Source organism: Papilio machaon, chromosome W (assembly GCF_912999745.1).
Source record: "Papilio machaon chromosome W, ilPapMach1.1, whole genome shotgun sequence".
Lineage (NCBI taxonomy): Eukaryota > Metazoa > Arthropoda > Insecta > Lepidoptera > Papilionidae > Papilio > Papilio machaon.
Window position 1 is genome coordinate 9,702,480 of NC_060015.1, and position 24,303 is coordinate 9,726,782.

The following is a 24,303-nucleotide window of genomic DNA, read 5'->3' on the forward strand; positions in this document are numbered from 1 at the left end:
TAGTTCCCTTTGCCTACCCAGAATGGGTGAAAAAAACAAAAAAATCTCTGTATTCTTTTACGGTTGGCGCCATTTTCCAAAAATTAAATAGTTAGTTCGAGTTTATTGTGTTTTTACTATTATATTAAATTGCTTAATTTTTTCGCAACTGTATCAAAAATAGTTGTTTAGTACAGGTGCGAAACTGTCATTACAACTTGTTCCAACTGTCAACCCTCACCTTCGGCTGCGCCTCGGCTTGGTTAGACATTTGTCGGAACTCTTTGCAATGACAGGCTTTCCACACTCGTAATGAAATATACTATAATGCATTCATACTTGTCTCTAATACTAATGTGTACATTCTATAAATGTATAGTCGTCAAATTACTATTTTAAACAAGTGTCGCCACATAAGTGTGAAATTAGTATGTATAATTTTAGTATGGTTAACTGTTAACGATTAACTTTAACTTGCGTTAAATTTTCGAGAATTTAACGCTTTAACGATTAACGAAGTTAATTTTTTAATTAACGAATTAACGATTAACGAAGTTAACTTTTCGATTAACTGTGCCCACCTGTGGCTATTTTGTTTGTTTTTTTGTAACCATAGTCCTCAAATCCTATAATTTCTTTATGGAAATAATTGTAGTAGAGACCAGGTGCCAATGACACTTCATCAAAGATAAGACTACAAAGCCTTTTTACAGTTGATAGCTTTACTACTGCTTTCTTTAAGTTATACATAATATGGGGATTAATCCCTGGCTTTAAGACTACACAAGATAAAAGTTTTTGTAATGTTCTTTTAGACGGTAGGATAAAAATGTTTTTTAATAGGTTATAGGCCTTGGAACTTTGTTTCAAAATTGTAAGTGGAAGTATTTTCTCTTTTAATGTATATTTTCGTCCCCTTGGCTTCTTTAAATATTTTAATTGCATATTTGTAAAAATTTTTATGGGTTCAGGTAATTGTTCTACCATTTCTAAAAATATTTTGGATTTAGAAACCTTACTTGCCATTTTAATCTTCATTGATTGAGTTTTACATTTATTTCTCAATCTTATGATTGTTTGCTTAAGTAAATTAATTTTTTTATTGAATCCTGAAAAAAAGCATAGTAAATTAATTAATAACATTGTATTGTATAAACACAATGAAATTTTTCCACAATATAATTGACTTATATTTGTTTAATACCTTGCGATTTATGTTTTTTAGATATTGCATATGAATATCTGCAAGCTCTAGTCTCCTGCTCAAATGATGAAAGTGGAAAAAAATAAACAACATAACTTACCATGATTTATCTATACAGATGTTTATCAGATCTTTACATATTTTTAAGTAAATTAGTTAATGTTTTGATTATTATATTTACAGTGCTAATCTCTGTTATTAAGATGAAACAATGAACGTCTATACACTGAACTGTTACAAATATCATCTTTAGAGAGAGTTCTATTACAAAAACTATGAAATATCACAAAAATTTTAATTACAATAATTTAATAAATTGTCAAAGAATAATAACTACAAATATAAATTATAATAATGACAAAACTTGTATAAGCCTGGTTCATCAAAACATCCAAGAAATGTTAAGTAAGGATCATAAAATTAAATTGAGCTATTCTTAAACAGTAATGATTTTCTATTTATTTCTGATCATTGGCTTTCTGATTATCAATTTACTTTAAACTTCAGATGTCACCAGGTAAAGATTGTGAACTAATTAATAAGTCAATTATTAATGTGTCAAATTCAGACCATTCCGGACGACTTGCTACTTTTAAATCAAATAAATGTTTATTCCTGTTATGGAACTCATATTGAAAACAGCCCAGATGTGCTTTACAGCATATTATTTAAAACAGAATTCAATACTATATTTACATCTAAGTCTAAGTCAATCCAAAAATCTCTGTAGCTTTCAATGAGTGGGCAACAGTCCGAATTCATAGGAGTATTTTTATCTCAGAATAACTCACCACTTATTGCTTGCCGAGAATGGTATGTAGATGATGTAGATGGATGGGCAAATGAATCCATTGGATTTTTTGTTGGTGGTGTTGCTGTCGTAGTGAAAATAGCTTGCCTTTGCAAATTTTCCGGCAAATCTGTAAATGTAAAATAAAGTTAATATAATTTTTACTAATAAATTTACATATTTCTTGTAGGATGTCTGCCTTTTTTACTGAATGCTTACTTATTTCAGTTTAGAACACAATTCATTTCAAATGAGAGGAAATTTGTTTATTTTTACTTATAATCCCAACCAGAAGAGAAAACTGATACTTACAAAGGTTATAATTTATTAAATAAATAAATAAATGTAATATGTCAACCAAGTCTTGTTTGATATCACTTTTTTCACTGCTTACCTAAATTCAATGTAGGCACTGCATTTCTGGTAAGCTGGTGACTAGGTAATTGATAATAATTTTCAAAATGTTTATAGCAAATACGGACATTATTATATATGTATGCATTGCCATTTCCTTGAGTCTCCGAACTTAAAACAGCTTTCCAAGAATTAAATCTCTCTTCATGAGAATACTGCCACTTTGGAAATCTATGTAATGGACCTAAAAATAAATAAATGTAAAAATTTAAGTAAAAAAATAAACTTTAATAATGTATAATTTTTAACATTCTACATACGCCCATCTCTATTCTACAGTTTGAAAAATTACAAAAAAGTCTTACCATCAACAATGCACCCAAAATAACATTTCAATTTAGTTTGCTTAGGCATTTTGTCCAAAGCATAAAACAAATCCGATGATAAGCCAGGTATGTCGTTACAGAAAAAAGGTATCCAATTTCCAAAGCCAGGAAAAATCGTTGTAGAAGAAATCACAGAGTCCGTAAACAAGCCAAATCGTCTTTTTGAAAAGAATCAAATAATACAACACAAAACTTAACGAACACGTAACCGCCGAAAAAGTTTTTGTCACTAAAAGTAAAAAAAAAATAGCCGACTTCAAAACAAAAAAACTATCTCAAACAAAATGCGCTCAAAAGTAACTTAAAAAAAACAATTTCAAACAAAATGCACTCAAAAGTAACGTAAAAAAACAATTTCAAACAAAATTCAATCAAAAGTAACATAAAAAAACAATTTCAAACAAAATGCATTCAAAAGTACCATAAAAAACAATCTCAAACAAAATACACTAAAAAGAAACAAAATAATGTCATGAAAACTTCTTTCTTTCTTTCTTCTCTCTTTCAAAAACCCTCTAAACTCTAAAGAAAGTTCTCTTCTTTCTTGTAACATGTCTATATTGTATAATTATTGTTATTTCGCAGTCGGTGTCGGCCGAGGGAGGCAATAATGTACAGCCACGATAATGCACGACCTGATAATGTACGGCCCAATAATTCATGTACAAACAATGGTTTGTTTGTACATGAATTATCAGGCCGTGCATTATCAGGGCGTACATTATTGGGGCGAGCATTATCGGCACGGGCCGATATTGTACAGCCAAATAATGTACGACCTGATAATTCGTGTCCCATAGAAAGTAGGTGTACACGAATTATTGGGTCGTACATTATTTGGCCGTACAATATCTTGCACGGACTGATAATGCACAGCCCAATAATGTACGGCCTGATAATTGGAAGCCAACATGGCGGCCACTCAGCTGTCAGAATCCTACTAGCCAATCAGGAGCGTTTAATTCTCTATGATTATGCTTCGTTTAGACTACTTTACTAGTTTAGTTGATGTTTTTGTATTGCGAAAAATTTCAAATCTCGCGCCCTTTTCGACGGTGAAAATTTAAAATAAATTAAATTAATTTAGTACATCATCCATAGGTTTTAAAAATTACTGGACAATAAATGTCCACATGATATTTGCATACTATTTTATTTTATTTAGTATTATTAATTTAGAAGCAATAACGGTGTATTTTTGAATGAATGAATTTTACAGTATGACATCCATAGTACTTAATATTTTCTAAATTGATGATATGATTATGTATTTTGTATTCCCTTGTCTTTTTAATATGTTTCTAAAATCATATGTTTCTTGAAATAGAGTTCTCACTTTGGATATGCTCGAGTTTTTATGATTTTATTCAGCGATAATATGGAATTTTAATAGTGAGAGAAATTTCAAATTAGTCCAGTAGTTTTGTAGTCCTTATAAAGCAACCAAACAATTAATCAAATTTTTCTTATTTATAATATTGGTTACCAGTTAATTTTATAATACATTATTTTATTATATATTTTGTAATATAGCGATTTTACATAACATTCAACTTATTAAAATGTTTTGATAAAGCAATTCAAATCAAGATAAGATTTAGATGATGATATTAATTTATTTTAGTTTCTATTGAGTGTATATTTATATAACAACTCCAGGAAAATCAATTACAATCAAAACAATACAATCTACATATTTCGTTTTCCCTAAATTGCAGGCGGCCGACGGTAAAAAGTTTCAGTCAAAATTTTAAGTAGAGAGAAGCCCGAAGAGGAGTTATTTTTTTATTTTGTTTGCGATGTTAATTTACCAAAATCATTTATATAAACAAACTTAAGTTGCTATTTGTAAGCTCAATTGTTGTTACAAGCTTACAATAATTTTCCTGACGTTTGGCGCCATAATTGTGAATAATTTTACCTGTTTTTCATAACTATATTTCTTGGTTATATAGAGGGGTGGGTTATATATCCTTGGGGACATTTTGGTAGAAACATAATTCAACACATCTACAGTTAATTCAAAAATTGACTGTCAACAAATTCCAGTTCAGTTCAATTTCAAATTTTTGTTGGGTGCACACTTGCTATGAGAGCCCATTAAGATGAGTCTATAAAAAGGTGTTAAAATGGGCTAACTCTACTCAGCTAAGCTTTTTGTAAAATCAATAACTTTAGCCTCCAAAAAAATTAACCAGTTTATATTCATACAATGGGTAAGGATTTATCTTAACATTTGTAAACGCGTGAGCATTCGTGGTAGGACGCGTTACGTTCAATTGTATGTTTGCCTTAATTTTTGGAAAAAATAATTTGAAATACGTTTTCAGATATGTACTAACATTTTTTCAAGCCCCCATACCCATTATAGCAAATAACCCCACAGAGCAATTTACTAAATTATCAATTCACCGGTTGGCTCTAGCCATCGCATAAAATGATATGATGGGAGGACTTTGTAACAGGATGGCCAAGAGTAACAGCTTTCTGTGACAGTTATTTTGTCGTTACTAAGCTTTCTAAAGGCAGGGGCATGTGGGGTTCGACCCACTAAAACCCCCTCGGTGGCCAGACTCGAGTGCAAAACAAGAAGGTTCCGGGATCTCCAAGAAACGCACCGGAACGTTGTAAGACTTGTAATGAGTAATAAAAAGCGAGGTTATTTTCAATCTTTTATTGCTTTATTCAATAAATAACATTTTACAGAACGGGATTCCATATGTAGATCCTGGGAAACAAAGTAAAAAATTAACCCATACTTTAAATTTTTTAATAAAGTATTGTGATTTATACAATACAACCTAATAGAGAAAACTTTACAAATCAAAGGTTAATATATAAAACATATGTATGATAACAAAAAACTATATCAAAGAAACATTTACATAGTGATAATGAAAACAATTATCTCCTTACTACATTAACAGTTTATTCATATGCAGTTATAGAATATGATTTTATTTTTTTTGAATATTTTTTTATTGGGAAAGTTGTTAGTTATCGGTACTTGTACTAACTTTGACGTCAAAAACTAATTACATGTTTTCCAATTTTTTTTTTTTTTTTATGAGAATATTTTAAACATACTATGTGCCTCGCGGGAAACAGTTATGTGGGAGTCTCTCCCGGAAGGGAAGCATACCCACTAAACCACCTCTAGTTCCTCCTACGCATGGTAGTGGAGATACCCTGATGTATCACCACTATGAAGCTGGATCAACTACCTTAGGAAAGGCACACCGGAACTATAGTGCACCTTCATCCCGGCCCTTAGTGGGAGCTGGCGGGTCCCCCCATACCCGCCAGCTCAAGGCTATTGTAACTATCCTTTTTAAAATATATACAAACTCTCGGTTTATACAAAATTTTGAAGTAGACTAGGACATCAAAATTTGTATATCTTTCCAAAGGTAGAATTTGTTATTTGTGCAAAAGATATTTTATATATGTGATCGTCTAATTTAGGACTTTGTTCTACATTGTGTTTTTATAGTAACTGATTCTTTTAGGTTATATTAGGAGTAATGACTATTCACTTTCATTCTCCAATCCGAGTTTAGTATCTCTTAATAATTAATTTAAATTAAATGAAAATAAAATTTATCTCTAACATACTTGTAAAAGGTTTACAAGCTATATTTACAATACCCATTACAAGTATCTAGTCGCTCCCCTCATTTCTTAAAAAAAATTCGATTCGAAAATTGAACATTAGAGCGACAGACTGGGCAAATTACATAATTTAATTCAAACAAACGGTCCAGACAAGTTTGGCATTGCGTGTGACCGCATGAGATCAACACCACTTCGAGTGGGTTAGTCGCACAGATGTTGCAACGAAGGGGTTGAGGTTCGCGATCAAAATCGTGGCGGGGGGGAGACGCGGGCAGGACATCGGCGGGTTCCAGAATAGGAGCCTGGACCACCTCCGGTGCTACCTGCTCAATGTTGTCTGCAATGACAACTTCTTGAGCGAATTCTGGGACGTCATCTACAACAGCCTCAACGCCTACGTCCAACAATCTGTTCGTTTGCACTCTCTAATCTGTTATAATTTGTTGTGGTCTTGGATTGCCAGCTGCTTGCCAAATTCTAAGGAAAACTGCCTCATACAGAGGACGGTTCTGCATCAGGACTACAGCAGGATGAAAATTGTGTCCAGCAATTATACTGTGTACCGTTAAAATTTGGCAAATTGACAATCCAGCTGGGACAGTCAGGAATGTTCCATCGATGACTAGCACTTCACTGTCAGCGATGCAACGTTCGAAACCGCGCATAACTAATATGACAGCTTTTCCTTCCGCCACCGACACAGTGGCGAAAAGAACAGGACTTAACAAGCCTTATTAGGCCACCGCATATTCCTCCAAGGTGAGTGGCTGAGCCGGCTGTGAGTTTCTCCTCCACTTCCGCATCGATGGCAGCACACTCTCGTAGAGCAGGTGAGATGCAGCATCCGGATATCTGTAAAAAAACATTCCAAAATATTTATTTCAAACTATATTACAAAACATATCATCTTGCTAATTTTTTTTTTTTGCATTGAATAAACTACTGCACTGTTTGAATATTCTTTGACTTAATAATAATAATAAAAAATGTTTATTTAGGTTACACACAAATGTACAAGACATACATAAAATAAACAAGGTACAAATTAGTTGGAAGGTGGTAACACTAAAAGGCCTGGGCTCGGCGAATAGCTTGCCCGAAACGACAACACCGATTTTCAGCCCTCGCCTTATGGAGAATAAACCAAAAAGGAAAAATGAAGTTTTTAACTGTTGGTAAATTGATTAATCAACGAATATTCCTATAGGGATGTTTCAAATTAAAATTATATAATTAATATAATAAACTGTTAACTATGTAAATAATATATAATAATGTGAATAATAGAAAAACATAATGTGTCAAGAAAAATATCAAATCGCTCAAACTGTTATCAGGTGTTATACCACCAAGTATTCCTAGTTTTTGGCTAGACACAAGATTTGATCTTTGATCTTCTCTTTAAAAGTGTGTTTGCTCATAGTTACATTCCTGAGCAGACTTGATTGACTTCTATTATCCTATGTTACTCCTAAATAACAAAGGACACTTTTTACATAATATTTACTGTATTATTTCAAAACACAAATGATTGCACTGAAGTAACTTACATAATCTCAACAACCATTGGTAGTGTTTCTATTTACACAACCACCAGTGTATATAGATTGCACTGAAGATTTATATTTAATATTTGCATCACCTTACCTACTAGTTACTAATGCTATCATAGTTTTTCATAGTAAATCATCAATCAAAAGAAAAAATATACACACATCACTTTGGTATTCTGAACTAATTGAATGTCCAAATAAAGGGTCCATAAATAAGGTGGTATAAACAACACAATTCTTAAGAAATAGTTATCACTTACCTGGCAGCTTCTTCCTCATATATGGCATTCAGAGGAATACTCTCCTCTGAAGCCCTCCTCTTTAGTTCCTGGAACATTGTATTGCTGAAAAAAGAGAGGGTTATTTAATAACCTTGAGTAATTACTTTTAAGCCGGGAAAATCCATTCCCACAGAAAAGGACCAAAAAATATAACATGGGCAGGGCTGTCTCAGAACAAAATATCCAAAATATTTTATTACATATACTGTCAAGCAAAAGTGCATATACAAACTTTGCACATAAGCATGAAATTTACAACAAAACAAGTGACTTTTAGTTGTAGTTGGCTTTTTACAATATTACTTACAGTATTCTTTATGAACAATAAAACAAGCCTGCAACTCAGCCTAAAGGTCATACACTAATAAAAACAAAGAAGGTATTTTTGTTATCTCACCAATTAAGCACCCAGGGAGTAGGGGAATGATTGTGCTGCCCAATCGTCGGTCCAGCTTTAAACGTTGAGTGTCGAAATCGCAGTTTTTGAATTACTTAGAGTAATAAATCCCATCCCGCAGTATCCAGTGCGCTGGACACCGGTCGCTGGCGCACCTCATGATTGTCGAGGCCCCCCTCGAGCGACTGACCACATAAAAGTTATCATCCCGAGAAAACCACCTCGAGTTCCCTTTGTAGGGAAACTACAAGAGGAGCTCCAGGTGGCCTGGGAGCCTCAGGGTGACGGGGATCGGGGACAGCTTGCTGCTTAGCCATTACTAAAAAAAATCCAAAATTTATAGTATTTAGGTGAATATAAAAAACGTTGTGTCGAAATCGCAGTTCTTGAATTTTAAATTTGAATAAAAAGCACGAGTGTGGATAATCCAGCCAAGCACTTTAGAAACGAAATGACAGACCGCGGTTAGATTGGCGGTTCGGTTGGGTTTGAAAATAGTGTTGCCACACAAACAGTATAAAGTTTTTAAAAATTCCATCAGAACAAAAAAGAAATATTTGATTATCGTATTAAGTGAATCTAAAAGCCTCCGCAGACAAGAGACTTATTCGCACAATAGTCTAATCGGCACATAATGTGAATAAGCATGTATTAAATAAAATAAATAAATAAAAATCATTTAATTCAGACCATAATAAGTCCATACATTGTTAGTAAAATAATACTTATAACTATGTTAGTAAAGTTAAGATTACAAATTAAATTAAATATTGAAGTAAGCACACTACAGCGACTGACTATCGGTCGACCAAAAAATTGAATTGTGCTTAACTTTTAATTTTAAACCATATAAACATTAAACTATCGAGACTTCTTCATGTGCATAGCTGCAATTGGCGCATATACACTGCTGATTGTTTAGTTTACTCGTCGATTAATTCCTTTGCTGCATTTCCCCTGACGGTATTCACATAAGATGTATACTAAAATTCTAATGCTAAATACGGCGAAAAATTCGAGTTGCTGTTGCCGCGATAAAGCATCGTCTTCACTCAAAGACGGACTGCTTGGGCACACTATAATCTTCGATAATGCAAACGAAAACTTTATTTTAAACTTTTACAACATGTTCCTTTTAACAATAATCAAAATAAACAACCAAGTCGTCATAGTAATTTTATTTAATTATTTCAATATGATTTTCTTCCTTTCTTTTGTCATTGTCATTCATTGTCTCACGTCTCTCGCCAGTAACATCAACGTCCTCCCTCGACGTGAAGACCGATAAGGTCGTACAATTTTCTCAAACTCTCAGATGTCTTTCAACTGGAGTTCAGTGGTTACTTCTCTACATTAACCTCACCATATATTAGAAACTGTCGTCTAAAGAAGTGTCGAATCCTTGTGTGTTTGGTTCGTCTATGGAATCGTGACGTAGGTCATTGGGAGGATGTTTTACCAGCAGTTCCATCAGATCATTATTACGCACCATCATTAATGCTTCCGCATGAAAGATTCTTTAAACATCCTCGTAGAACAGTAGACGGAGCACTCTTCTCGGGAAAATTCAGAACCTGCAGGAGGTAATGAAGTTGTGTGAAACGATGAAGCTACTTCTCTTCGGCGATCCTAAAGGTGGTGATGTGGTGTTATTTCAACCTTTGCATTTTTCATAATTTTTATATATAGAAATTGTTACGTTGACATTGTCACTGTAATTTTTAATGAAATAAAATCAATATATTTGGTGTGCCGTTTATTTATTACATCGATATGTCTGTTAAAAGATTGGTATTCTTGCTTCAGAAATTTAGTGCAGTCTTAAATTGAGGTGGAGTGTTGTGAATGGGATCTTCTTGAGGATCGAAAGAGGTTGTTGCACTATTAGGTTGATTCTATAAGGAAGATATATTTAAAACAGTAGAGAAAATATGTGCACGAGATAGAATTTTAATTTTATTATTTTACGTTGTTGTTCAATCAATTTATTAGTTTAATAATAAACATTATTTAAGTAATTTACAGTGTGTAATTCCTAACCAAATTCTATCAAACTGCGTTAAATCAAATTTATTATTTTTCAAGTATTTGATATAATTTGTGTTACATTTTTTGTTATAGTGGCAACAAAATTTCTTTTCTTCATCCCAATCTAAACGAGGCACAAACCATAAATGACAGAATAATCTGTTGACCAATAAGAGACCAGGTGAGCTGACCAATCAGGGAAGTGGTCATGAATTATCGGGCCGTGCAATATCACCCCCGTACCGTTAATGTACAGCCAAATAATTCGTGTATAAGTAAAGCACGGCCTAATATTCCGTGACCAGTGGTCGCCAATTATCAGGTCGTACATTATCGTGGCTGTACAATATCGGTACGGTCTGGATAATGCACAGCCACGATAATGCACGACCTGATAATGCACGGCCCAATAATTCATGTACAAACAAACCTTTGTTTGTACATGAATTATTGGGCCGTGCATTATCGGGTCGTACAATATACGGACTCTCGGCCGAAGTAAATAGGTGACATTTTATATTTGAGATGTATTAGACATACTTACGTTTATGTCCCTACTTAGGCCGAAACCGACTCCAAAATAACAATAATTATACAATATAGACATGTTACAAGAAAGAAGAGAACTTTCTTTAGAGTTTAGAGGGTTTTTGAAAGAGAGAAGAAAGAAAGAAAGAAGTTTTCATGACATTATTTTGTTTCTTTTTAGTGTATTTTGTTTGAGATTGTTTTTTATGGTACTTTTGAATGCATTTTGTTTGAAATTGTTTTTTTATGTTACTTTTGATTGAATTTTGTTTGAAATTGTTTTTTTACGTTACTTTTGAGTGCATTTTGTTTGAAATTGTTTTTTTTAAGTTACTTTTGAGCGCATTTTGTTTGAGATAGTTTTTTTGTTTTGAAGTCGGCTATTTTTTTTTCTTAAAATGTTTGTTTTATTTCTCAATTTTTAGTGAATTTGAAATTTAATTACAAATTTCCTTAATACGTATAAGGACATAAATAAGACAAATAAAGAAAAGGACTTTCCTATTTAATATGTGTGTACTTCAATTCAAAAACTAATTTAGAATACACCAGATAACCACTTATCCTTTAAACAATGAAATAATTATCAAAATCGGTATACAAATTGAAAATTAACGAACTAATACATCGTAGCGTGCCTTTAATTTTGTCCAGCCGCGCGCCGCAGTAGCATTTTTCGAATGCGCGTAGTTTTTAATAATTTAATATCTTCCAAACTATTGATCAGAATTACATAGTTTAAAGGCTAATGTAATCTGCATTTAATACTCTAGCCATCAAACATATTTATTTGGATAAGGATTCATATCGAATATAATATAATAGCGCCGTAAGCTTACGACGCTGTTTTTCGTGTGCAATTTAATCGAAGTTTGTTCATAATAACATGGTTTTTGTGAGACATCCATAGATGATAGATATATGCCACCTGAGACTTTTATTTAGCAAATTTAAGGATCTATAATTACTCGATACATCATTTTAATGTAGGTCATATAGTTTGACCTACGTAAGCCCAGAAAGCAAATTTGTGCTATTCATTGTAACGCGATGTAGCATTTTTCGTTTCCGCGTAATTTTATTCTTACGATATCTCCTAAACTATTAGACAGAATGATATAGTTTCAATTGCAAATATAATCTACATTTAATTCTCTTGATAATGAACATATTTATTTACATAAGGGTTAATACTGAACTTGAATAATAGCGTCGGAAATAGGGCATGAATTTAATTAATGTTTCTAAAGAAAAAAATGGTTATTGTGAGAAAACTATAAAAGATAGATATATGCTATCGCGAACTTTTATTTAGCACATTTAAAGAGCTACAATTCGCCATACATCATTTTTATGTAGGTCCTATAGTTTAGCCTACGTAAGCGCTGAAAGCAAAAATGTCCCTAATTTCCGAAACAAATTTTGAAGCTATATTCAAAATCTACTAGTCTTCTAGTTATTTAAAAAAAAAAACAAAAAAATGGGACCCACCTGCAAGCACTTCCTTTCGATTAAAATAATTTTTATCAAAATCGGACCACCAGGGGCCGAGTTTCGCGGTAACACACATAAAAAAAAAAAAAAAAAAAAAATACAGTCGAATTGATAACCTCCTTCTTTTTGAAGTCGGCTAAAAATCGTTTTATAAATTGAACTTTTGAAAACATCAAAACACACATGAAGCAATGAGCCTGCCATCTAGTGCTAGTTTTATCCAAAATCATTTTAAAATTACAGGGCCACCGACACTAGAGGGCATTAGTTTATATAGAAATTTTCTGTTCAGCATTTCTACGGCAGTTTCATCCCCATGCCCGCGAGCAAAAAAAATGACATTCTCACGGAAGTCTGTGTCACAGACTAAACCATCCAGAAATGCACAGACAAACAATAAAAGTTTCCATAGATTGATTTGTTTACTTAAAATTAATTTTGAAACGATTAAATTAAAAAAAAACATTTAAGTTAAAAATTTTTTTGTATCACATTATTAATATTATTATATTATTCGATAAACATATACCGGCTGTCATTAACAGCCATTGTATGCCATAAAATATTTTCTTTGTTTACCAATTTCAATTATTATTTTTAAATTCGAATCTGGCCATATTATTTAAGTCAAAAAGCATTTTAAATTAAAAAAAAAAAAACGTAAAGCTAGTATCCCGCCATTTTAAATTCAAAGTATTTTGCCCCATTCAGTAATCGTTAAAACTTATCCAAAACATTTTTATTTACAACAATGGATATCGATGATATTACAAAGTTTGCAAATAGTAGAAGAATAGCCACGGATGCAGACAAGTTACGGGAGAAAGTCACTGAAGAAAAGGAAAAAAATATAAAGTTAAAGGTAGGGTTTCGTAAACTGTGAATTTTCACTACCGCAACATTTTTTTAAAAAACATTGTTACATATTGAGGTTCAATATGTTTTTGTACGTTGAACATATACATGATTTACTTTATTATTTCTTCGTTGTTTTACGAAAAATAAACACTTTTAAAATTAATCTTAGCTCTTATTGATTAAATAAATCTTTTGAAACGGCAAATGAAGTGATGGTCATTGTCATCAACCATTATAAAGGTTGCTCAAGACACCGCGTACTGGGAATTGAAGGAGAAGTCGCAGCAAGTGCAAGACAACCATGAGAGACTGCAGCAGAACATGGCTGAGGTGCATATGCAGCATGAGGCCGCCAACGCTGAGTACCAGGAAAAGCTGAGACATCGACCTGAGATACTCAACAAGTAATTTTTAATTCATAGTTTTTTAAAAAAATTACAAAAACTAAGCGAAGACGATTTATTTCATAATCTATCTTTCCTGGTTATTTACACCTTCCTTCAGGTTCTTCAGGTTGACATAATGGGAAGCATTAATTCCTTTGTATGCTAAGTATTTATATCGCGGTCGTGCAGACTGTCATTCACGCGTAAGATCTGCGACGTGCTGCAAGAGTCGAGCGAGCGGCTGCAGGAGACGCTGTCGCGCTGCAAGGCGGACGGCGCCACGCTGTACACAGCATTCAACAGGTCCGCGGAGCAGCTACAGGAGATGCGCCATAAGCAGGTGCTGCAGGACGAGAAGGTCAAACATCAAGTTGAAGGCCTGCAAGAGAAAGGTTTCATTTCTGGAATATATCTTGATAGTTTAACAACTTGCATAGAGAGTCTGCTATAGGGACCGCGATTGGGGATACAAAAAAATAAATTCGGAATCATTGCGGTAAATTTATATGATAAAATTTAAAGGTTATATACTATAAAAACAATGTTTTAAAATACGTGAAGTGTCGCTGTCGAGCAACCACTCCAGCGAGCTGGTTGAATACCTGACGAGCGCGAAGCAGCAGGTGGATGGTGAGCTAACGGAAGTGCGCGCGCAGCTCGCGACCGCTAACGCCCGCAACAACGACCTGCTCACCGCCCTCGGTGACAGCAACAGGGAAATAGACAGCCACAAATATGAGACGGACAGGGTAAGGATGTTGATTTCATATAATTTCATAATTTGTTTTCCTTTACGTAGTAAAATATATACATGATTATAGAAAGATTATATGATAACGCATCTTCAACGTGAAATGAAGAGACACGTAGATGAATACAACATCCAAACCAGCAACGCGAACAAAACCCTCCCTAAACCCTATTTAATAGAGATATGAAAAATAGATAGTAACCGATTCTCAGACCTACTGAATAAACATATAAAATTAAAAAAAAAAAACTTAACCAAACATTGAGTCAAGAGAATTTTATATATAACATTTTGTTACAGGATACAAACTCCGCCAGAGCATGTGTAGAAGAGAATTTGAATAAGGCATTAAATGAAAATAACGATTTAAAAAAAGAAAATTTTGATTATGTTCAAGTAAGATATGTTTTATGGAACACAGGCAATATAATAAAGTCCTACTATATACTTAGATAAATAACTTAAACTTAGGTAGAACTAAATATTAAGCATTTAACAGGTATTGACTAATATGAAACAGGAAATGGAGGATTTACAAATGCAAATAAATTTATTGGAAAAGGATAAAACACAAATCAATGATGAATTGCAACAAAGTAAGAAAGATTCCAATGAAAAATTTGCACAAATACAGCAGCTGGTGACTGAAAAGAAACAGCTCGAGGATCACATCGAAGAAATTAAAAATAACGCTAAAGCTTACCAGTATTTATGAATTTTAATTTACGTAAAGTAATAATAAATTTAGCTTCCGAATTAGTTAATATTATGTAAAAAATTGTTATAGGGAAATCGCCGAAGGTAAACAAAAGGATTTGGATAATGAAATAGATACGAAAGTTAATGCAATAAATTGTCTCATGTCTGAGGTGAAGACAGCGACAGATGTAAAATTTAAACTAGCCAAGGTTAAGAAAGAGATGGAGCTAGAAAGAAACGCTATGAAAGAAAAGGAAGAGAAATCGAAGAAAGAAATTAAAAAGCTTCAAGATAGCGTTCGAGTGAGTCAGTTAATTTTCATAAATTCAATAAAATTGTACATAATTATAAATAAAGCAGACAATTGCAAGGTTTGGAAGTTTTTTTCGTGTTTTTAATATGATTTGAAACATCAAAGACACTTTTAATGTACGTTTTTAGGTCATGGAAGCTGAACTTACTCAGAACATGTCTATGATTCTGGAGTTAAGGAGCGAAAAGGTTAGATATTTATTTTATAAGTATGTATATATTTTTAACTAAGTTTGCAAATAAATTGCGAGAAAGATTTTAAAAACAATAAAGCACACTTGGTTAATGACAGATTTAGGCGTCGGCCGTCTCAAATATACGTTTAAAAAACCAAAGAGAGGTAGATTACCGATTCTAATCCTATCTATTCAGGGTCGTCTGCAGCAGACTATCCAAGACATGCAGAAAACAGACAACGTGGAGAAGAAGTTGACCGGCCGGCGCTGGCCGCCCCCTAAGGAACATTTCGTCCTCGAGCTCGACGATAACGCCGTCATGATGACCCCCCCTCGCGCGGTCGGCTTTAATACATATACTGCAGCACTCATAGTCGTTAATTGCTCCCTAAAAAGATACTTATTAAAGACTACTTATAATCTACACAAATGTGGATCCTTAACGACTTACATTCACTTATGTATTTCTACATCATACACTAGTATTTCAAGTATTCCAACAGCAAACGTTGCCATTTTTTATTAGAAAGTAGCAAGGCAAGAAACTGTTGGAAAAAGGCTGGAGCTGACGCCACCCGCCGCCTCCTCCACTGTGCCCACCGCGCCCACCGCGCCCACCGCGCCCACCGCGCCCACCGCGCCCACCGCGCCCATGGCTGCCTGGAGTCCCGATAGTTGGTTTAAAATCTTTTCCGACTCTAGCTCTGATGCCGATACACTAAACGTAAGTCAAAATACTATTTAAAATTAACAAATCTCAAGCGTATAACATATCTGCAGATCTAATGCTGCCTAATCTTAGTCCTCTTTCTAGAAGTAGATTTGTCAGAGTAGACGATGCATAGGAATGGGAAATTATCTCATTTTGTATTTTTTTTTTTTTTTTTTTTTTTATTTTATTACCAAAATACAATTTTACAATAAAAAATATTACAGTTAATTAACGCTATATAAACCGCAGTGGTTTGTCACTAGCGCTAAAGTGACCATCTTGCGTACATAAATAATGTTTTAGCAGTAGATTTGTCAGAGTAGACGATGCATAGGAATGGGAAATTATCTCATTTTGTGTGCCCCTTCCTCCGTTGATGTAAGGTAGGCAACGCGTCTGCAATTGCGGATGTCTATGGGCGGCGGTCGCTTCGCTATTTCGGCGAATTCAGGTGGCCGCTCGCTCGTTTGCCAACTTATGATATAAAAAAAAAAATTAGGATCAAAATAGAATATTTTCTTACTATCTATCCGTACACAAAACAAATTTTATACATTGGCAATATACAACAAAAATAATATGGTAAAAGTTTATTTCCTGGGCAACAGTACTTGCATGGACAACAACAAATTCCTGGGCAACAGTACTTGCATGGACAACAACAAATTCCTGGGCAACAGTACTTGCATGGACAACAACAAATTCCTGGGCAACAGTACTTGCATGGACAACAACAAATTCCTGGGCAACAGTACTTGCATGGACAACAACAAATTCCTGGGCAACAGTACTTGCATGGACAACAACAAATTCATGGGCAACAGTACTTGCATGGACAACAACAAATTCATGGGCAACAGTACTTGCATGGACAACAACAAATTCCTGGGCAACAGTACTTGCATGGACAACAACAAATTCATGGGCAACAGTACATTCAACCTCAAGAAAATATTCAACCGCAAGCTTTTCAAGGTCAACAACGCTATCAAGCTGATCCAAATCTCCAGAATATTGTCCAAGAAACAACAGAGGCATTATTTTCCACTAAATACTTGAATAAAAATTTTACTGGTGCTGTCAAAACTACGAAGAAGTATGTCAATGAGCCGCGTTCAACTGCAAAAGGTATTTAAGTATTTTATTTCAATAGATCTTTTACCAACTTTGGCGGCTTCATACCTAAATGTCTTGGCGTTATAGATAGTCTAAGAATTTCACCTTAAGAATAAAATTATAAGCTTCTTGATTATTATTTTCTTTTTTATTCCCTTTCGTAACTATTTCTTTTTCTTTTGATTCTAACCAGACTCTTTCTATTTCTATGAACTAGTAATAATGACGTATTTCAGGAAAATCTCAAACGCAAGCTTATCAATCAAAACAGTTAAATTTTTCTGGTCATGCCTCAACTTCTACGACAAACGAAGAATCTAGTTTGCAAAACGTAGTTATGCCATTAAAAGGTAATATAGTGTCATAAAACTTCGTATACTTTAATAAAAAATAAACCGATAATACTTACAAAGTTTAGTTTTTTGGGATCTATTCATTGGGAGCTTAATGTAAAATAAATATTTTTTATAGTTTGTTTAATATTTCATCACTTTAGTATAGCAAATTACATATGCCAGATATTGTTTCATTTTTAGAAGTAAGGAGCAAGCCAATGGAGATTATTGTAGCGGAGAATGAAGCACAAAATTTGCGAAAAATGCGTTTAGATAAGCTTCAAGTATGTTCCTTATCCTTGAACTTTAAAAAAAAATCTTTTTCCTTTAACCACAATCAGCTAGAAATTTTAATGATTCTAAGATGTTTCCAAGAAGCATAATTATAAAACATTTGTATATTTTTAATACCAACTACTAATTTAAACGTTGGATTTAGAAAATACTTGTGGTTTTTGGTTTAATATTACCCGCAAGTTGTGGTTTTAATTGACAAACATTGATGTCACCTTCTTATAATCTAGACTTACGTCGTGTGACCCCTGTCTTGTAATTCGTTAATACAAAATCTAGAACTAAACAAACATTGACATTTTTCCTTTGTTCTATAACGCTTTTAACAAATAAGAAAAGTTATAAAAATAATACTAACAAATGTTATATTTAGCAATGGGAAGTCTTTCATATTCTTTCATTTGTACAGCCTTTGATCTAAAATATAATATACGCGTGTTAGATTTGTTTACAATGAACAATTTGTTCAGGCGTTACATAAAAGCGGACCGCGAGCATTTTCCGGACCCGTGGAGAAACTGCTCAAATGGCACAAGGTCCTAAAGGAAATAGGCGTTTTGGTACTTTACGAAATTGTTGGTGAGTTATACACTCGTGACTATAATTTTGTACACAGTTTTATTTTCAATGCACTTCAAGGAAATTGTTGTGTGTAATTTAATGTATTCTTTGTGTTATTTCTGTATATTTTTAGCGAAATGCTTAAGCGTGAGAAAGGGCAAACCTTGTGAGAAGATTTTAATGATAAAAGATGAAAATGGACCGGCGATGGAAGTTGTGTACTACGAGATTGATTTTCTTTTACCTGAATTGATATTACCCTGTACTGTTAGGTAAGTGTTTGCTAATATTGGATGTAACGAAAAGCTTTTCTTATAGATATTTTCTCTGTTAAGACTTAGACATACCTTCGGCACTTGTTGCATACGTTACTTAATGTACAAGTTTTTTTTACAATTTCTGAATCAAATTAAAAAAAAAAAATCAAAAAAAAAAAAGAAGTACAAAATTTTTTTTATAATTTTATACTTGAGTATAATACTAGCTGTCGACCGCAACTCCATCTGAGCGGAATTAAAAAAAAAAACTTTATAAGTAATCTATGTGTTCTTCCAGACTATGATCTACATGTGTGCCAAATTTCATCAAGATCCGTCCAGCTGTTCAGGAGATACCATCAAACAATCATTCATTCATTCATTCATCTAAACTTTCGTATTTACAATATTAGAAAGATTTTAGAATTATGTTTATATGTTTCGTAGTTTGTATATTTATCAAATTTAACCTTCTATAGGTATAAGGTTTAATTGCTTTTGACAACTTTCGCAGTTTTTACTTCGTGTCAATAGTAATTAAGCCTTTTAATCGACAATTTAGATGAATCATGTGTGGCCTACACTTAAATGAATGCACGTTGCACAGAGTGGTAGGTCGCATGATGTTGGGCACGTGTCGCCTGCAGGCGTTCAGTGTTCGCGCTGCGACCGGCGACGACATCACCACGCTACCGCGTCGTGCCGCCATCGCGCAACACCACGTCTCTAAACTAGCTAAGGAATATATAAATGTATAATATATAATAAACTAGTTTTTACCCGCGACTCCGTCCGCGCGGAATAAAAAATAGAAAACGGTGTAAAAATTATCCTATGTCCGTTTCCTGGTTCTAAGCTACCTGCCCACCAATTTTCAGTCAAATCGATTCAGCCGTTCTTGAGTTATAAATGGTGTAACTAACACGACTTTCTTTTATATATTAGGTCCTTACATATGAAATTGGCGTTTTGTATGGGAGGAACAAAAAGTCGAATATTTTTTAACATAATATATTTAATTAATCAAAGTATGAACCATTATTTTCTATGCACTTTTGGCATCTCATAGGTAGTTCATTGATCCCTTTACTAAAAAAACCAGTCGGACGGGAATCAATAAAATCTTTGAAGGCGATTTGGACTGCCCCATCGGAGTTGAATTTTTTCCCTGGCAAGAAGTTATCCAAATTTCGAAAAAAATGGTAATCTGTTGGAGCAAGGTCCGGGGAGTACGGAGGATGTCTTAGACTTTCCAATTGAAGCTCTTCTAATTTAGTAGCCGTCTGTTGCGCAGTGTGTGGTCTAGCGTTGTCGTGAAGCAGCAGTGGCGTGGAGCGATTGACCAGCCTAGGTTGTTTAGCCGCTAGCTTTTCCATCATGGTTTGCAATTGCTGACAATAGACATCAGCCGTAATAGTCTGGCCAGATTTGAGAAAACTGTAATGAACAATACCGGCACTAGTCCACCAAACGCTTACAAGTAACTTTTTTGGGGTTAATTTTCGCTTGGGGCAGGATTTGGCTGGCTGGCCAGGATCCAACCATTGCGCTGAGCGCTTACGATTATCGTAAAGAACCCATTTTTCATCACAGGTAATGATTCGGTTTAAAATACCTTCATTATTGTGCCGGTTTAGTAATGTAACGCAACAGTCGACAAAAAAACAATTTTTTTTTCTTCTGTTTTTTCTGTTTGCGTCACTCATTTTACAAAATGGGAAACTTAAAATATCGCATTATTTACGAGTACGAGTTCCTCCGTGGCACTAGTGCTGCGGAAACGACTCGAAGGGTGAATGATGTGTATGGCGGTCGTGTTGCAAAAGAAAACACAGTTCGTTTTTGGTTCCAACGTTTTCGTTCTGGAAATTTCGATCTGCAGAACAAGCCCCGTGGACGGCCTGAGACTCAAGTTGATAATGAAGAGTTGAAGGCTATTGTGGAAGCGGATCCATCGCAAACCACGTCCGAGTTAGCTGCAGGCTGCGATGTTAGTGATAAAACTGTTTTAATTCACTTGAAGCAAATTGGGAAGATTAAAAAGCTTGAAAGGTGGGTACCTCACGAATTGACTGAAGCAAACCGGCAAACGCGCGTCGACTGTTGCGTTACATTACTAAACCGGCACAATAATGAAGGTATTTTAAACCGAATCATTACCTGTGATGAAAAATGGGTTCTTTACGATAATCTAAAGCGCTCAGCGCAATGGTTGGATCCTGGCCAGCCAGCCAAATCCTGCCCCAAGCGAAAATTAACCCCAAAAAAGTTACTTGTAAGCGTTTGGTGGACTAGTGCCGGTATTGTTCATTACAGTTTCCTCAAATCTGGCCAGACTATTACGGCTGATGTCTATTGTCAGCAATTGCAAACCATGATGGAAAAGCTAGCGGCTAAACAACCTAGGCTGGTCAATCGCTCCACGCCACTGCTGCTTCACGACAACGCTAGACCACACACTGCGCAACAGACGGCTACTAAATTAGAAGAGCTTCAATTGGAAAGTCTAAGACATCCTCCGTACTCCCCGGACCTTGCTCCAACAGTTTACCATTTTTTTCGAAATTTGGATAACTTCTTGCAAGGGAAAAAATTCAACTCCGATGGGGCAGTCCAAATCGCCTTCAAAGATTTTATTGATTCCCGTCCGACTGGTTTTTTTAGTAAAGGGATCAATGAAGTACCTATGAGATGGCAAAAGTGCATAGAAAATAATGGTTCATACTTTGATTAATTAAATATATTATATTAAAAAATATTCGACTTTTTGTTCCTCCCATACAAAACGCCAATTTCATATGTAAGGACCTAATATATAAAGATATATGATATGTACTTGTATAACTATTTTGGTACGTCGAGTAGAAGAGTAACAATGTTACCGATGTGGCAAATCGAAATGCACATACTATAGTCAGTCAGTCAAAATTGTTAACTGATTTTTATTGTTTAAATTTACGTTAAAAATTGACAAATAATATTGTAGCTAGTATCCAATTGTAACTTTCTAAATTATCATTACGGTAAAATACTTGAATTGTATAATTTTTGTGCAAAAATTGTAGCATCGTAGTAACTGGTTAACTACATGTTGGTATAGAAACATATTATTACTGTCACGTCGAGATTCCCGAGCGCATGCACCGTATGCATCTTGTGACGCATCCGTGAATATATGTAAATCTGTGTATGTTACATCTAATCCTCTTACCTTCGCAATTTATTTAACGAACCGAAACAAATGACTGCTCAATGTACGTGGACTGAGTATTAATTTGCCGTTTACTGACGGCTTACAAAAACATTCGAAAAAAATAAATACAAAAATACTGGCCATTTGTAATATTAGCTTGGGGAAAAAGCCATTATTTTTATGTGATTTTTTTTAGATAAAAAAATGTATAATTACACAGATATAAATGTAATCTAACTAAAGCTAAACGATGTTAGCCTTTCTTAACAAAATATTATTATTAAAACATGTTAAAACATAAATAAAAATAAAAAAATAGCATTTTTTTCCTTCCATTTGATTGAAAAATTGGTTTGTTACCATTATTGTGATATAGTCAAAACAAATGAAAGGTTAAATAAATACATAAGAGGCAAAAACAGGAAAACTCTTTCCAGTAGTTTGTCTCCGTAATTGAGACACCGCGAAACGCCCTGACTGTACTTATGATACGGTCTGAAAACGTACGAGTAGCTTTGAGTTTACAAGAGAGGAAAATTCGAGGAATCTCTTAGGTCCTTTACATTATTCAAATTCGCGTTGCCGTGCCCGTGCTCGCGCTAGCAAGGTATTACTTTGTGACTTCACAAAGTCACAAGGTCTTTGGGTGTCAAGTATTTTGGTGTTTCCTAATTCCGTAACTCCTGTTTACTAAGATTATAATTTAAGTTTACAAGTACAGTTCATTTTCGGATTTGACTTGTTTATTTTATAACATCAAACCAATTTTTAGTATCAAAATTACTAAATTTAGTAGTAGTAAGCCACATACCTATCGAAATTTATTTTTAAATTCGCGAAAGATTATTTTGAAATTAATTAAATTAATTTTTAAGTTTATATATAACTATTGGTTTTATACATCAATTTAATACGCTATACTATGTATTTTAGAAGTCTATTAAATAAGTACTTTGTAAGTTGTTTCAGGTTGTTTTATTCGGTATATGAAAGTTGTGTTGTTTGTATTAGCTTTCAGCGGACGTCGTATCGCCTCTAACTTAAATTATTCGCAATAAATGCCCGTGACTCTGTCCGTGCGGAATTAAAAGAAACGTAACAAGTAGCCTATACGTTCTTTCATACTATGTTCTACATCTGTGGCAAATTTCATCAAGATCCGTTGAGTCGTTCTGGACATATCTTCAAACAAACATCCATCCATCCATCCAAATATTCGCATTTATAATATTATCACAGTCCAACACTTACTTGTAAACAATTTCATTTGTACAGAAGTTTTATTTGGGTTTTTATTGTGGATTTTCACTACTGACAATTATCATATTGTAACCTCCAACATTATCCTAAAAAAATCTTGATAAAAAAACCTAAGACGTATAGCACCATCTATTGGATGTTTTATAAAACAAAGATTTTAAAATTTTCAATTTAAACTAGATACATTTTGATTTTTACATTAAACACTTTGTAATTGTAGAATATAATCGAAAAAAAAATTGATTTAGCGAAATTGTTTTTCATTTAGACTTTTAACTCCTACGTCCCACGACACTCCGTGAAAGAAGACGAGTCGATTGACAAATCGGTTAAATTGTTGCATACAAACATAAAACAAACTTACATTTACGTGAGAAAAACATAACCCTCTTTATCAGTCGTTAAAAACAAATTACCATAAACTTGGGTACATGTTAGAAATATATACATACTCGTAATATCTAAAATACAAGTAAAAATAAACAGATACGCTCAGTTTTATTAAAAAACTTTGAAAATCGATTTGTAACTTTCGATTCCGACATTGAAATATTTATTTCAAAAAAAGTATTAACTCTCAAACGATTTCTGTTTTCTCTCAATCACTCTATTACCATTCTCTACCTACACCATAAATTTGAATCGTCTAAGTGCATGATTGCCATATTTAATTCGGAAAAAAGGAAAATCGATTTGTTACTTTCGATTCAGAAATTGAAATATTTATTTCAGGAAAAGTATCAACTCTCAAACGATTTCTCTTTTCTCTCAATCACTATCTAAT

At 33.8% G+C, this 24,303-nt stretch overlaps 2 protein-coding genes and 1 long non-coding RNA gene across 3 annotated transcripts; 1 reads left to right on the plus strand and 2 right to left on the minus strand.

The window, feature by feature from the left end:
* Positions 1 to 673: 673 nt before the first annotated feature.
* LOC106718359 lies at positions 674 to 2,935 on the minus strand. The gene is made up of 5 exons (XM_045685685.1): positions 2,693 to 2,935; positions 2,368 to 2,571; positions 1,975 to 2,103; positions 840 to 1,088; positions 674 to 714 (listed from the first exon to the last, which is right to left on the minus strand). The coding sequence occupies exons 1-5, from the start codon at positions 2,739 to 2,741 to the stop codon at positions 674 to 676; spliced, it is 672 nt and encodes a 223-aa protein (XP_045541641.1). The 5' UTR covers positions 2,742 to 2,935.
* A 3,223-nt stretch (positions 2,936 to 6,158) lies between these two features.
* On the minus strand, positions 6,159 to 8,876 carry LOC123723269. Its single transcript, XR_006756703.1, has 3 exons — positions 8,560 to 8,876; positions 8,142 to 8,225; positions 6,159 to 7,180 (listed from the first exon to the last, which is right to left on the minus strand). It is a non-coding gene; the product is annotated as an uncharacterized LOC123723269 (long non-coding RNA).
* Positions 8,877 to 13,360: 4,484 nt separating this feature from the next.
* LOC123723132 (desmoplakin-like) lies at positions 13,361 to 16,636 on the plus strand. The gene is made up of 10 exons (XM_045685686.1): positions 13,361 to 13,481; positions 14,021 to 14,245; positions 14,415 to 14,602; positions 14,905 to 15,000; positions 15,125 to 15,309; positions 15,392 to 15,605; positions 15,745 to 15,804; positions 15,988 to 16,131; positions 16,318 to 16,465; positions 16,572 to 16,636. Exons 1-10 carry the CDS (start codon positions 13,361 to 13,363, stop codon positions 16,634 to 16,636), a joined length of 1,446 nt encoding a protein of 481 aa, XP_045541642.1.
* The last annotated feature ends 7,667 nt before the right edge of the window (positions 16,637 to 24,303 follow it).

Coding starts and splice junctions, on each gene's coding strand:
- LOC106718359 (XM_045685685.1), bottom strand. CDS start 2,741: ATGCCTAAGCAAACTAAATTGAAATGTTATTTTGGGTGCATTGTTGAT. Junction 2,572..2,692: donor TTTTGGGTGCATTGTTGATG/GTAAGACTTTTT, acceptor ATTTATTTTTAG/GTCCATTACATAGATTTCCA. Junction 715..839: donor ACTTACAATTTTGAAACAAA/GTTCCAAGGCCT, acceptor TATAACTTAAAG/AAAGCAGTAGTAAAGCTATC.
- LOC123723132 (XM_045685686.1), top strand. CDS start 13,361: ATGGATATCGATGATATTACAAAGTTTGCAAATAGTAGAAGAATAGCC. Junction 14,246..14,414: donor TGAAGGCCTGCAAGAGAAAG/GTTTCATTTCTG, acceptor AAATACGTGAAG/TGTCGCTGTCGAGCAACCAC. Junction 16,132..16,317: donor TGATGACCCCCCCTCGCGCG/GTCGGCTTTAAT, acceptor ATTTTTTATTAG/AAAGTAGCAAGGCAAGAAAC.